This window comes from Zonotrichia albicollis, chromosome 6, assembly GCF_047830755.1.
Source record: "Zonotrichia albicollis isolate bZonAlb1 chromosome 6, bZonAlb1.hap1, whole genome shotgun sequence".
In the NCBI taxonomy this organism is placed as follows: domain Eukaryota; kingdom Metazoa; phylum Chordata; class Aves; order Passeriformes; family Passerellidae; genus Zonotrichia; species Zonotrichia albicollis.
In genome coordinates this window covers 18,914,397-18,928,029 of record NC_133824.1, presented here as the reverse complement: position 1 = coordinate 18,928,029, position 13,633 = coordinate 18,914,397, and the positions used below count along the sequence as shown (strand labels likewise).

General features: G+C 41.3%; 1 protein-coding gene across 1 annotated transcript; it reads right to left on the bottom strand.

The window, feature by feature from the left end:
• Positions 1–8,591: 8,591 nt before the first annotated feature.
• On the bottom strand, positions 8,592–13,262 carry SPTSSA (serine palmitoyltransferase small subunit A). The gene is made up of 2 exons (XM_005479845.2): positions 13,058–13,262; positions 8,592–9,838 (listed from the first exon to the last, which is right to left on the bottom strand). Exons 1-2 carry the CDS (start codon positions 13,158–13,160, stop codon positions 9,735–9,737), a joined length of 207 nt encoding a protein of 68 aa, XP_005479902.1. The 5' UTR covers positions 13,161–13,262; the 3' UTR covers positions 8,592–9,734.
• Between the last annotated feature and the right edge of the window lie 371 nt (positions 13,263–13,633).

The following is a 13,633-nucleotide window of genomic DNA, read 5'->3' as shown; positions in this document are numbered from 1 at the left end:
AATTTTTGCCCCTTCGTTATGTCAAAACAGATTGTGTTTAGCACCACTACAGGTCTGCAGGAATTTAAAATCTGATCCTTTTTCTTCTCACTTATTCCTGATTACCTTCCACTTCTTTAGCTGCTGCCAAGCTCAGCGTTAAAACCAGTGGAAATTAATGTGCAGAAGATGAGCAGTAGGAATCTTTGTCCCCAGCTTTGCAGGGCATGCCCCAGTCCCACCCCTCATATCTGGGCTGTGCATGGGGTAACACCATCAGCTGTGGTGCAGCATGGAGGTGGCAGTGCAATAAGAAAGGGGGAGACATTAAGTAAGGATAAAATGGAGTTTCATCTGACTTTGAGAGATCTCAAACAATATCATAAAGCTTATGGGAGTAAGCCCTACTTGAACACCATCCCAGGAAAGGCAAGAAGCCTTTTCCACACAACTCCCTAAGCACAGCCTAAAGTGCAATCTAAATGGAGAGCAGTTTTTTAGGCAGTTTGCCAGAGATATACTCTTTATGAAGTACAGCAAATAGACTCTCACCAGAAAGCATATTTTAATTTTATTCTTCACTGAAGTTTAGTCTACCTAACTATAAGAAATAAGGTAAAAAAAAATTCATGGAACTGCTCTGTGCTGCCATAGACTGAACTATTTGCTGTACTGTAGTCAGCTCAGGCTATCTGAAGTTCTCAGCCCTGTGCAGAGTTGAACTGTTAAGCCAAGGACCTTGCATCAGAAGTCACCAGTTGATGTGCCCTAAGGATAGAGATCTCCAGCTTTTTAGCTTCCAAAACTACAGAAGATTCAACTGATCATGAAAATAGTCTCCTTTCTCTTCAAAACCATGCACTGCATGTTGCTATGCTGGCAATCTCCAAAATGAATCTCTAATTGGAACAGAGCTCTGCAAAAGCCCACAGCTGGGAGCAGCTGGGGAATCAGCCACTTGCAGACAGACAGGTGCCCTTCCTTTTCACCAATGTAAACTCCACGGCTCACTTGACAGCATCCTTGTTAAAGAATAATTCTTGCAGGGATGTCATTTGCTGAAGCTTTGGGAGAAGGTTGTTTTGACTAGAAACCTTAGACTTACAGCTCATTTAGAAGTGTAGCAGTTGTTTGATGGTTTTAATCTACTTGACATCCTGACTTGTTTTACCAGAACATCAAGATGGTATGACAAACAGGCTAATTAAATGAAGAGCAGGGACTATTTTCACAAACTTCACCCCACACTGTAGAGGTGAGCTCTAATTCCTTGAGTGCTGTCATTCAAAACATGGCACTGAATTTAGAGCTGTTGCCAGGGGCATTGCAGGGATCAGGTGAAGGTGCCCTGAGGTATATCAATTGAGTTGTCAGTGGAAAATCTCTCTCATTCTCAGAGTAAAATTTTCAATCAAGGTGTAAAGAAAAACTGGAAGCTAATGTACTTGAGGCCAAACACACAGTGTGGTCAAGGGATACCTAGCCTGGACAAATGCTAAGAAGGATGCTACAGTCTCCCTGACACTCTTCTAAATTTATTTGGATGTGAAAGAAATGACTGAAAGCTGGGTTTCCCTTAGGTGAGTGACCATACTACTGCATTTTAGCTACCTAAGTTAAAGCTGACATGAACTTCAGCTAGAAAGGGTAACCACATCCCATACCCATTAGACTGGACATAAAGACAAGAGGAATTCAGGTTACAGGGATTCCCTTGTTTGCCAAGATCTCAGAGACCTTATAGTCCAAAGAAGCTAAAAATCAGCTCTAGCAAGAAGAAAAGCTCTCTCTCTTTTCAACTACTGCAAAAAGCCAAAAAATAAAGGGCTCCTCTTCGACAGAAGGCATCTAGGTGGCATTCTTAAAGTGTTCTGACTCCTACAACAAAAGAGTTCTTTACAAGATGCTTTTTTTTCTTGCTAAGGAAGATCCAGGGCTGGGAGATAACAGAGCATTCTTTTTACACAATTCTTAAACACATATCATTTGGGAATTCACAAAAGAACATTAACAGCAATTCTATAATAACCAAAAGGAAAGAAAAAAATTAGTCCATAAATATTTACTGCAAAAACAATCTTGTTTTCCCTGCTTTACAGTTTTCAACCTTTCATGAGAAGAACAAACTCCCAAAACTAAGCTATTTTCAAGTCTACATGGAACAGCCTCAAACTGAATGAGTGGGAATTAGATTCTTCTTTTTGTTCTCTTCCAGAAACAATACTTTACAGAAAATGAGAGGAAATATTTTGATTTCTCAGCAGCAGAGTCATTCAAGACTATGACATGTTAAGTCTCAAATATAAAAGTCCTCAAACATGAGTAAGAATGAATCAATGTTGAAGCCCAGAAGACAACTCAGGACACATATTCCAAGGCAAAAATAACAACAAACTACAGGTCAAGTCCATGAGACACCTGTTCTGGAAACAGAGCTCATGAGAAGGTAAATAACTGCTCAGCTTGCAAGCTGTTCAGTTTCATAGGAAACATACTTGCAAAATACTGCAGCAGATGCCTGTCTTGATTTTTTTTTCCCCTCATTTCAAGCTCAGAAAATAGTTGGGCTTGTTCTGTTGGTTTCAGTCTTATAATGCTTCACTGAGTAAAAATAGCATTGAGAGAAATGCGGTGTTGCTGTAAAGATCACATTGGAATCGTGTCACCAGCGTCACCTCAGCACGTTCCCTATCCTTTCACTCTGTCATCCTATGAGTTTCCAACACTGGATTCTGTATCATTCTCCTAATGCCTACTCCTTCAGTTGCTGTTATGAGCCATGTAAATACTTTTCTCACACTCCTTCACCTGACTTCTTCCTTGGCTTTAAAGAACAACAGAAAAGCTGTTTTAAAAGTGCTTCCTGGGATCACCTAGTCCAGCCTCCTTCTGCAAGCAGGACTAATGGCAACACTAGTTCTAATCAGGTTAGTCATGGCTTTGTCCAGAGGAAGCCTTGAACACTTTCAAGGAGAAAGGTTTCACAACTGCTCTAGGAAACATGTTCCTAACTCCTCATTTTCTTTATAGTCTCTTCAGGATAGTTTCTTACCATATTTCTGAAATCAAAGAGCCCAAAATCAGACACAGTACTGCAGCAGCTGCCTTAGCACATGATGAGGACAAAAAATTTTCCTCAATTTGGTGGCCAGATTCTCCTACCATAGTCTAGCATGCAAGCTGCCATAATTGTATTGTGAATTCACTGCCGGCTCGTGTTCACACACCACTGATTCCAAGGATCTCTCTCAGCAAAGCTGAGAACTTTGCACTTCTCCTTGTCAAAGAGCTTGAGGTTTCTGTCAGCCAAATTCTGAACCCAGGCTCTATCTTGCAGCATATTAATTCTTTTCCCCATAGAGGACCATTGACTAATTATTAGGGTCAGCTATGAAAATACTGAACATCAGCGCCAATATCACCTTACAGGGTACTCTGCTTACAGCCACTTTACAAATGAACATTGAGTAACTGCTGTGAGTACAGTGATCCATCCAGTTCAAACCACCAGTCCTTTCATGTTACTCATGGTTCCTCTGGTCCCCATGCAAACACCGTGGAAGAGTGTGTCAGAAGCCATTCTAAAGGCAGTGTGTGAGAATATCCACCACTGCCCTTGCTGATGTAACAAGTCATTTAATCTTATAAAGCCATCTGGTTGCCTAAGCAATGTTTTTACACATTTATAGCCTGTCCTTATTTCCACTGCTTCAGCAGACCCTCACCACAGTATCACAAGTGATACTTTCCAGGTCTTGTTTTCTTTTGTTAATGTAATTCAATGCTTCACCCTTGGTAACTCCAGTCTCCAACAGTCAAAACACACCTGGTAACTCAGCAGGTGAAATAAAATGGACATGGGTGGATTTCTGTTTCTCTCAGCCCTGTTTCCTTGGTATGTCTGCTGTCTTGTCTAGGCCTGAAACTATTTAAGAAAGCATACAGTGGTTGAAACCACTTTAATGCACAATGCAAAGGGTTTATCAGTAGTTTTATGGAGTTCCAATGTTGCTGAAACATCAGACAAAAGCAGATTTTCCAGCAAGACTGCTTCTTGCAGCAAGCAGAGATATCCATATCATTGATATACCATGAGATGTACATATATTGGTTTCAAAAGGAACGAGTGATCATCTGTCAAATTAGAGATTACCAATCAGTGTAATTGCACATGCTCCCCAGATTGCAGTCACCGGGCAAAGGAGGAACAAAAGACTTGAACTACACTTGCCACCCTTTTGAACAAACCTTAAGATTTTTCAAAAGGCACAAGACAGAACATTTGTGCTCACATGTGCACGTGGCATTGTCAGAGGCAACATGGAAACCCAACATATCATGCAGATACCTACAGGCTGTCTGCCTCACCACACAGCACAAAGCAGAGACCACAGCTGCCATACTTTACTTCCAGTTCTTCATCATTCCTCACAAACACTTGAACTTTTTTCAATGTAAGTATAGCTTAATATAACTCTCTTTTCAAGGAAATGTAAAGAAGTGGCACAAGTCCTTCTGCAGGGCACTTCTGGTCTCAGCATTAGGCACCATCACATTGTGCAGGCAGACCCTGCAGCGTCCTGACCCAGAAAGCCTCACAGTCCACAGAAGTTGTCACTTATTCTCTGGGTACAGATAGTCCCTTGATCCCCTTCCAGTGAAGTCAACCTTTCCATTTGATTAAAAAATCAAGAGTTCAACAGTCCCTCTTTGTGGTCTAAGACAAACAGACTGTACATTTTATCCTCGGTCACACTGAGCTGAGCACTACTTTTTTGTCCAACCTACTGTAATACTCTACAACACAGGATGGGTTTTGAAGATTTTTTTGAAAACAAGTCTAACAAAAAAATCATCTACTAATTCTATCCTGAGTTTGGGAACTATTTGCTAATTCTTATTAAAATTCAGGAAGTATTACCTAAGTATATAAACTTCTTGGATCCTGGGATGTGGCACAGGAGGCTTTCTCTCAAAAATGCTTATTTTGAGCTGGTAACATAACATGAGCAAAATAATAAGCTGTGAGCAGTCTAGCACTAGCCAGTAGTCTCAGCTAGGTATTCCACTTCAGAGTGCATGCATGCCTGTGGATCACTCCTCAGATGAGCTAACAAGATAGTCCTATTATTGCAGCAAGAATATTATTCAAAGACATTTTCCAGAATTTCACAACCTTATCTCTGTGTATTTAATAGCAACACAGAGATATGTGTTCTGAGGCATTTGTTTCTTCCTTTTTGAAGTATGTGCAGTAAGAACATCTTGAATATTTTCTTGGAAGAGAGGACAACAGCCAATCGCTACAGAGGCAAGAAAGGAACATAAACCTTGGCCAGAAGATGTTTGGTTTAAATTGCAGTGTGATCATAGCTACATGATTTTTCTGCCTCAGTAGACAAAAACAAATTTCACAGAAAAGACAAATAATACCATTGCCATGACAAATTTTTTCCCCAAAGAAGTTCTTTTATATAGGGGTTGTATAGTGCATCTTCACATAGGGGTTATATAGCGCATCTTCTTGTCATTGTAAAACCTGCTCTCCATCTCAAATTGCGGAGAACACAAAATGCAAGACATGCTGAGACAATTCCACCTGCAGATACGGGCATAAATAAACACCAGATACATCATACAATAAGTGATCAACAGTTTGATCAGTTCCAATTATGTGATAGATCTTTTACTTCAGAAATTGGATCACTAAGGTTTACATCAAGACCTGTTCAACTCTTATCCAGCTAAACTCTCAGAAAGGCTTGTTCATACCTTCATAACTTCTTTGTGTTCCCTCATGCAGTGCTAGTTAAGATAGATTGATGTGGTGATGCACTGAAGGTTATGAAAAGCAGCGGGATTTCTGCCCAAATCCTACATTGGAATCTAGATCAGACTTAGACATTCATCTCTCTCCATTACAAGGACAGGGCAGATCCAGCTCTGGGCTATGATGCCAGATTTTCTTCTTAACTCATCACTACACAAACAAAAGGCAGAAAAGACAGCAGCTATTGTGCTCAGTGATGACTACTGTTGAAGGCTGACCTAGCAGATCAAACAGAAAAACAATGCATAAAGGTTTCAGCTTCCTTTTGTCTGAAAAAAAAAAAAAAAGACAAAAGCACCACACCGGTAACAAGATAACATGCCAGCAAGTGGGAAAAAACTGTCTTCCTACAATAGCAGTTGTAGAAGACACAAGCAAACAAGAAGGTGCAAAGAATTTCTGGCACAGAAAAGCTTTATTAGGGTGCCAATTCCAGAGTCCACAGCTCTGGTATTTTACCAAAGCAGCATGTCCTCTGTCCACACCTTTGTGCACAGCCTAAGGTACCCAATTCTCTTCAAGTTGTGACTCTTCACCTCAATATAACCTTTATTTGTTGTTAGTCAACAGCAAGTATCCCTTCTTCAGCATTTATAATGCACACTTCATTTCTTCACCTGAATAGAACAAGGCAATGCTTCACATCACACCAGTCTGCAGTTACACAAAGCCCATCTATCACCCAAGATTCCCCTTTGCAGTGCTATGCTCCTTTCACGCCTACTTCTTTTTAATATTGATGGATAGACAAAATATATTTCTTACAAAATTTTGTAAAGAAAGTCTCACTTTAGGATTCTCCGGTGTTTTCCTTCATAGGGAAGAAACCAGAAAAGAAACTCCACTGCCTCTCACTGTCTCCAAACTAATTGCTACGTAATAATTTTTGACAAGAAATAAACAGTATTTACATATATATACACACACACACATACTGATAAAAGAGAGTTTGTGCATATATATAAAAAGATGTAACTGATTCAAGCCATACATACACTACACAGGTCCTGGATCTGTTTCTGACTCCAGCCTGACATTCTGCAATGCAATGCCTGTTTTGGTTAGAGCGGCTCCTTTGCAAAGGTTTTTAATAAATAATGGTAGAGTAGCCAGCCCTGGAGGCAGCCAAGGAGCCTCTGCAGAGCCGGCTCTGGGAGCCCCAGGGCCTCCAGCACAGCGAGTCACCCCGGCTCAGTCTGCAGCTAACTGATAACTGGAATTATCAGTTCTGCCATATGACACACCTAATGCATTTTTAAATGCTTATTTCTAATGATGCAATCTAAACCCCAAGAGCTATTACTATTAAAAGATTAACAGACCACCAATTGCATGTCTCTCAGGTAACTTTTTTTTCTCATTTCTCACAATTGGTTTTTTTCCAATTTTACCTAAATTACTAATGCCTCAATTTTTATCAACATGTTTAAACAAAAGCATGATTGACCAGCTGCCTCCAAATGATATTTAAACTGTCTTTGAACTCCAGCTTGCACCAAAAAAAAAAAAAAAAAAAAAGCTTATGGTTCTACCATAAAGGATATGACAGCTGACATGACAATACGGCAGACTGCAGTGGGAAAACAACTTGGTAGTCTTCTGATTTATTTATTATTATTCAAATGTAATGATTAATGAAATCCCTACCAATACTCCTACTTTAAAAAAGAAATCTGTTTTGTAATTATCACCAGCTGAACTGTTTCTTTACTAGCTCAACCTAAACAAAAGGACACACTGCAAAAACTTTCTTCTAGAAATTTAAACTTCAGCAAACACATAATATTTTATTAATGAAATTACTCCATCTTTAATAAAGTATTCAGAATCTAAAAAGAACTGTCCAAGACTAATAGATTCTTGATTTATACTAAAAGAAATACTGAAAAAGGCTGTACTCAAATTAGCAAATTGAATTTAAGTATGGAATCAATCAAACCAACATAAGACAAGTAAGTGGAAAATTATGGTTACTCTTTTTTTTTCTCAACAAAAAGCAGCTAATAAAAGTCATTATACCAAAGGCCTTTTAAAAAACATTTTACAATTAAAAAATCATGCTTAACATTCCTAATGCCACCACACAGAAGGTATTTTCTCACCCTCATACAAATAACATTATCTACTGCTGGAAAAGAGGTTATCAACCATGGTAGTAGTTTGCAAAGAAACATCACAATCAAGTATTGATTTAATTCACAGAGAGACTGGATTTATGCTATGTTAGTTCAAAACAAGTACATTAACTTATCAATATCTCCACATATACACTTCTAATGTGCACATACAACTCTGGATACATTTAAATAAAACCACAATAAAACACCACAAAAAATAACAAAAAAACACGATCCCAGAAACCTATCCATGTTTTGTTGGCCAGTTATTAAGAAGTGAAAGCACTGAATTAGAGGGAGACTCCTACCAACTTCAGGAAATCTCAGGTTCACCTAAGAAGTTTAAGGCTCACTGTTTTTAGTTCCCAAAACAACAGCAGGGTTTTTAATCAAATACATATGAAGTTTTTAAATACAGGGAAAAACACTCTCTTCTCACGAGTACACGTTTGAGAAAATGAAATAATCTGAAAGACAATATCCCTATAGATACTGTAAATCTACAATTTCTGATATCAACAGATGTTGCATAAAAGATGTAACAGTACTGATTATTGGGCCATTAAAATCACAGTTCTTTGGTCAAGTGTCACTTTTGGGAAGTTCTAAGAAAAGCAAGCACTCGGAAACAGATTAACTTCTCCAAGAAAGTTTTGCATCAAAGCTCTGCTTTTTAACTTTTATTTTTTAAACAACAACAAAAAAATTGTCCACTTAGCAAAGTTAAGTTGTTACCCTCTTACATTTCAGAATACAAAACTGAAAAAAATCCCTATTAAAAAAAAAGACAGGACTTCAGCCAAGTATTCAGCTACTTATTGCTGTAGTTGTAACTCAAGTCCCTTGAAAATCCCTATGTTTTGGTCGTTTGTAGCGAAAACATGTTTGGAACACTAGCAGCAATAGAAAACCCCTTGAAAACCTAGACGTAGTTACACTGCTGAGTGAAAACCAGCAGAAACCAAAGCCACTGGAACATAATAAAGCATCCTGTAAAAGTGAATTGGTAGCTAGAAAAACAGTTGGTTTAAAGTGCTATCCCAAAGCCATATGTGGGCCAATGCCAGTAAAGAAAAGTCCATTTCCCCCCCACCCACACCGAGTCCAGAACCACAGCACTACCAAAAAACATAATGAATGCAGTCTTCACTCTGCTTCAATGCCTCATCTCCCCCTCCCTCTTCCCACAGATAGAATACAGAAACTTGAAATAACTGCTAATTCCAAATTTAGGTGATATGCACAAATATACTGTTGAACAAAGTTTGGACAGCGAACAGTACACCTGAGTTCAGTCATACAAACTAGCTTTTGTAAATAGGATTAGACGAATATATCCATGTCTCTAATATGAATCTAGATGTATTTTCTTACAAAACGCATTAATAGAAATATCCAGGCAAATACATACCATACAATAGCAAAAGCTTTAAGCCCCATTTAATAAGATGACTTTCTGATTAAAAATAGAAGGCAATTAAGATTTACTCAAAAGTACAATTAAGAAAAGCTTTCACAGTGCAATATTGAAACTGTCACAAAGTTAAGAAAATACTGATATCAAAGTACAATCACAATGTTAAAGTAGACAAAACTACTATACAAGGGCATATCTTGTATAATTAAAGGGAATGAACACAACACAGGGGACATCTCATGTCCCTGCTCTACACATCTCATTTCCTAGTCTTCAGAGTCATAATTGTGTCTTTCGGACATCAGTAGAAATCTTGGTAAAACTGAGAGGTTCGTTCTTCTTTGTAGACCAGATTTCAAAGCCCGGTTACTTCTTGAAAACATGTTCTTCATCACTGCACAATTTCAAAGTAGTGCAATATTGCCATGATGTGCTGAGGCATGAACACATAGCCTGTGTACAGTGCCATTCCAACAATGGAAACTAGCATGGAATCTGAACCACAGTTGAGGAAAAAAGCTTTTGAAACAGAAACCACAGAAGACATCACAAACTACAGCATTAAAACTTTTGTTGTTACTCTCTTCTAACATTATGTTTCTGAAACAGACACAATCAACTGTATTCAGCTATTATAAGCCACAGAAGAACCTACTGAACACTGAAAACCCGAATGCCAGGAGAAGCAATCAGCTGAACTGCAAAGGATGCCTTGCAAGTTCCCCACTGCCTTGTCAGTGACACAGGAGGACATATGAGAGCATGGGAAGTGTGATGGAGAGCAGAAAATAGGCACTGAGAAAACACACATTTTCACATTGATCTTCTCAGATGTTGAGCAAGTCTTGCAGAAGCCAGCCCCATTCAGCCAAGCAGAAAAAAATCAACCACCATAAAAATAAAAAAGAAAACAAAACTACAATTATCTCAGCAGCTTTATAAATAAGAGCAACAGCATTCTTATTTGTGGACGACTGCCTTTTTAAGCAGACAGCATAAGATGCTTTCTAACTACTTCACTCACAATGCCTCAGAGCATCAGCATAGTTTTGAGGCAAGGTGTGTACTTAAATAAACACACTCATTAGTGCTTTACTATAGGAGGTTGTGCTGCAAAATAAACTTCATGTGAAGCTATCTGCTAAAAAATCTGCAGATAACCACTTTATTAGCTGAACTCATAACAGGGAGCGTTTGTAAAACGTATATAGAGAACTGAGACAATAGCTTATAAAGTGCATGTACAGTTGGACTTCAGAGAACCTCCAGGGCTTTTGAAGCTTTATCTAAACAAATTTTGGCATCACAAGAGACAGGAAAGCCTCCCCAAAAAAAGAAAGGGGGGGAAAATGCCTTAGGTTTTAGGTTTTGTATTTTTTAGATTCTGCACTGCTTTTGTGTGTAGTTCTGAGCTTCATATCAAGGGATGGTAAGCTCTCTTCACAGAGTAGCTAGACAAAACAATTCCTTTTCTAGCCTGGGATCAAGGACAACTGATCCAAATTTCAGGCCCAAGAGCATAAACAATGTGGACTAAAGAGACAAAAACAAGAAGGATGGGACTTCATAAACTAAAGCTATAACTGAACAATTAACTCCAATATGCTAATGGAGCAAAACTTATAAAAGTGAGAGACCTCTCTTTTGAATGGTTGTCCCTTTTGTGGCCATTTTGGGTTCATCTTGGGTGTAGCCCTGGCTGGGCTCTTGTACTGCCCAAGGTGTATCCATTGAGGTCTTTTAACAAATATCTACTTTATTCTTTGACTCTGTCTAGCCTCTGTTGCCTTGACAAGGCAACACAAAATGAATAAAAAAAGCCATTGATTTCATCCAACTACCTGCAGAGATTCAGTAAACTTAGCCCCAAACACTGTAAAACACACTGGAGATTAACAAGCATGATAAGGCCAGACAGCAGCACTCAGTTTCCACAGGTGAAACCCGAGGAGCTGTGCGTGCTCTGTGCTCTATGAGACCAAGTCTGCACAGCACAGGCGTAACAAGCGCTCCACGCCCGACTCGCCCGCGGCACAGCAGAGCTATGAGGTGCACCTACTGGAGCTGCTTGGTGTATTTATAGTCCCAGAGGATTATACACTGAGATACTAAAATGAAGGTCAGGTCATAAATCCACATTTCCATATCAGTGCTCGCTTCTGATACTGTAGCACAGCCACGCACCATCAGTTCCCAAGGCCACTGTGCCCTCACTGCATCCGTACAGCACCAGCAGACATGACCCACCTACAGCCAAAGCATCCAGCTTGGGGACAAAAAACATTTTTGCTGATCTGACATCAGAAGTGATGCTTGTGCCACTCTTTACATTTGTACCTGTTGTGGAAATTACAATATGAACATCTTACGAAAGTAAACATGCACACGCTTTCATTTACTTAACTATTTCGCACAAGGTAAAAATGAAAATAAAGTACTCAAGACTAATATAATTGCAAGGAAAACAAAAATTAGATTTTCTCAGGGATACAGGCATGGCATAAAAGGAAGAAGGTACGTTAACATAGAATACAACATAAGAGCCCCTACCTGCACAATTGTGCATAGTAAGTCTATAAAACATACTACTTCTCTTTTCCAGTAATCGCCATTTCTACTGACTAGAGACAGGAAAAAAAAGACTGATCACACTGCTGTAACTTGGGCAACCACTTTTACATAAGAAATGTGAGTTTCTTTACAAAACTAAGCAGAATCTCAGCAAAAGCAGCTTCTTGCTACTACTTATACCCTTCTCTATGTTAATGTTTTAATTAATTTCTCTCTCTACCACTCAGCATTAACTGGAGATAGCTCATGCTCATTCATATTGAGACATCATTTTAAGTCAAGATCAAAAAAAAAGAGAAAAACACTTGTGATGCCACAGCAATACTTAAGAAAATGCACTGCCTGTACGAAAGGGCCAGGTAAAGGAGCAAACCTATAAACAGTCTTTATAGAGACGCCTTTACATGAGTATCTGTCAAGTTCTTCCACTCTAAAACAGCCAAGCAAACTTATCAGCTCGAGAATTAAACAGCCATGTAATAAAAGCCATGTGACAAAGCAGCATGAAAGCCTAGGTTTGCAAGGTTTTGCAGCGTGCACATTTACTTTCCTCTAGGCAAAATACAAAAGAAATCATTAAAGACACTTATCCTTAACAGAAAGGTCGGGATTACAGTGCAAAAGCCACAACTACCGTAAGTCCAAAGATATAAATTTATGCCGGAGAAAGAAACCGACTGGGCTGCCCGACGCCCGGACACAGCACGTGAAACATGCCGGTTTATTCCCAGCGAGGTTTACTCCCAGCCCGGGCAGGATGTTAGTTTGTTACGGCGAGGAGCTGAGTCCCCGCTAGCAAGGAGAGGTCAAGCCTCGGTCCCAGGCGGAGGCTGCCGCTCCTCCGGCCGCCGCGGGCTCTGGCCGCGCTCGGCGCCTCAGGCCGGCTGCCCCCGGCCCGGCCCCGCTCCCCTCCCGGCCCGACTCTCCGCTGCCCCCAGCAAGCCCCGCCGGCGGCAGCGCTCTCAGCACGACCCCGGCCCTGGCCCTCCCCGAGCTCCGCGCAGGGCCGGCGGAGCCGCCACACCCGCCCGGCGGCCTCGGGGCAGCCCCGGAGCCGCCGCCGGACACAGCGCGACAGGGAGCGGGGCAGCCCCGGCCCCGCACTCACACCCGCCCCGCCAGGCCCGGCCGGCAGAAGGATACTGAAGACGGTGCGCTCCCAGGGCTCCAGCATGTAGAGCGCGGTGACCAGCAGGTACTGGTAGTACAGCCACGACATCTGCTTCCACGCCGAGCCCAGCGCCATGGCGCTCCCCCGCCCGCCAGCGGCCCCGCGCCGGGCCCAGGCCGAGCGGAGGCGGGAGCGGCGCTGCCGGGACCGCCCTCCCCCGGCCCCGCCCCGGGCGGCCGGCGGCAAGGGGGCGCCGCGGCCTGTGCGGCTGGCGCGGGGCGCTCCCGGAGCGCGGGAGAACGGCGGGGACGCGCACCGCTTCCCCGTTCTCCCCGCTGAACGCCGACATCGGGCCCATCTGATTAAATTATACGGCTGACCCTGGAGCTGGTAACCTCCCGGCCCGAGTCACACCGAGGAGATGGTGCTGCAACCTACTTTCTCTCATCCTGTTTAATCTGAATTGACGTTCTGGGAATCACCGAAGAGCCAAAGCCATTGCTTGGCAGGGCCTAAGGGAGACATGTTAAAAATTATCTGCACGATTCTTCAACTTCCTTCAGTTGTCAGAGGGTAAAGCACACCCAAAAACGTGGCTCAGATAAATG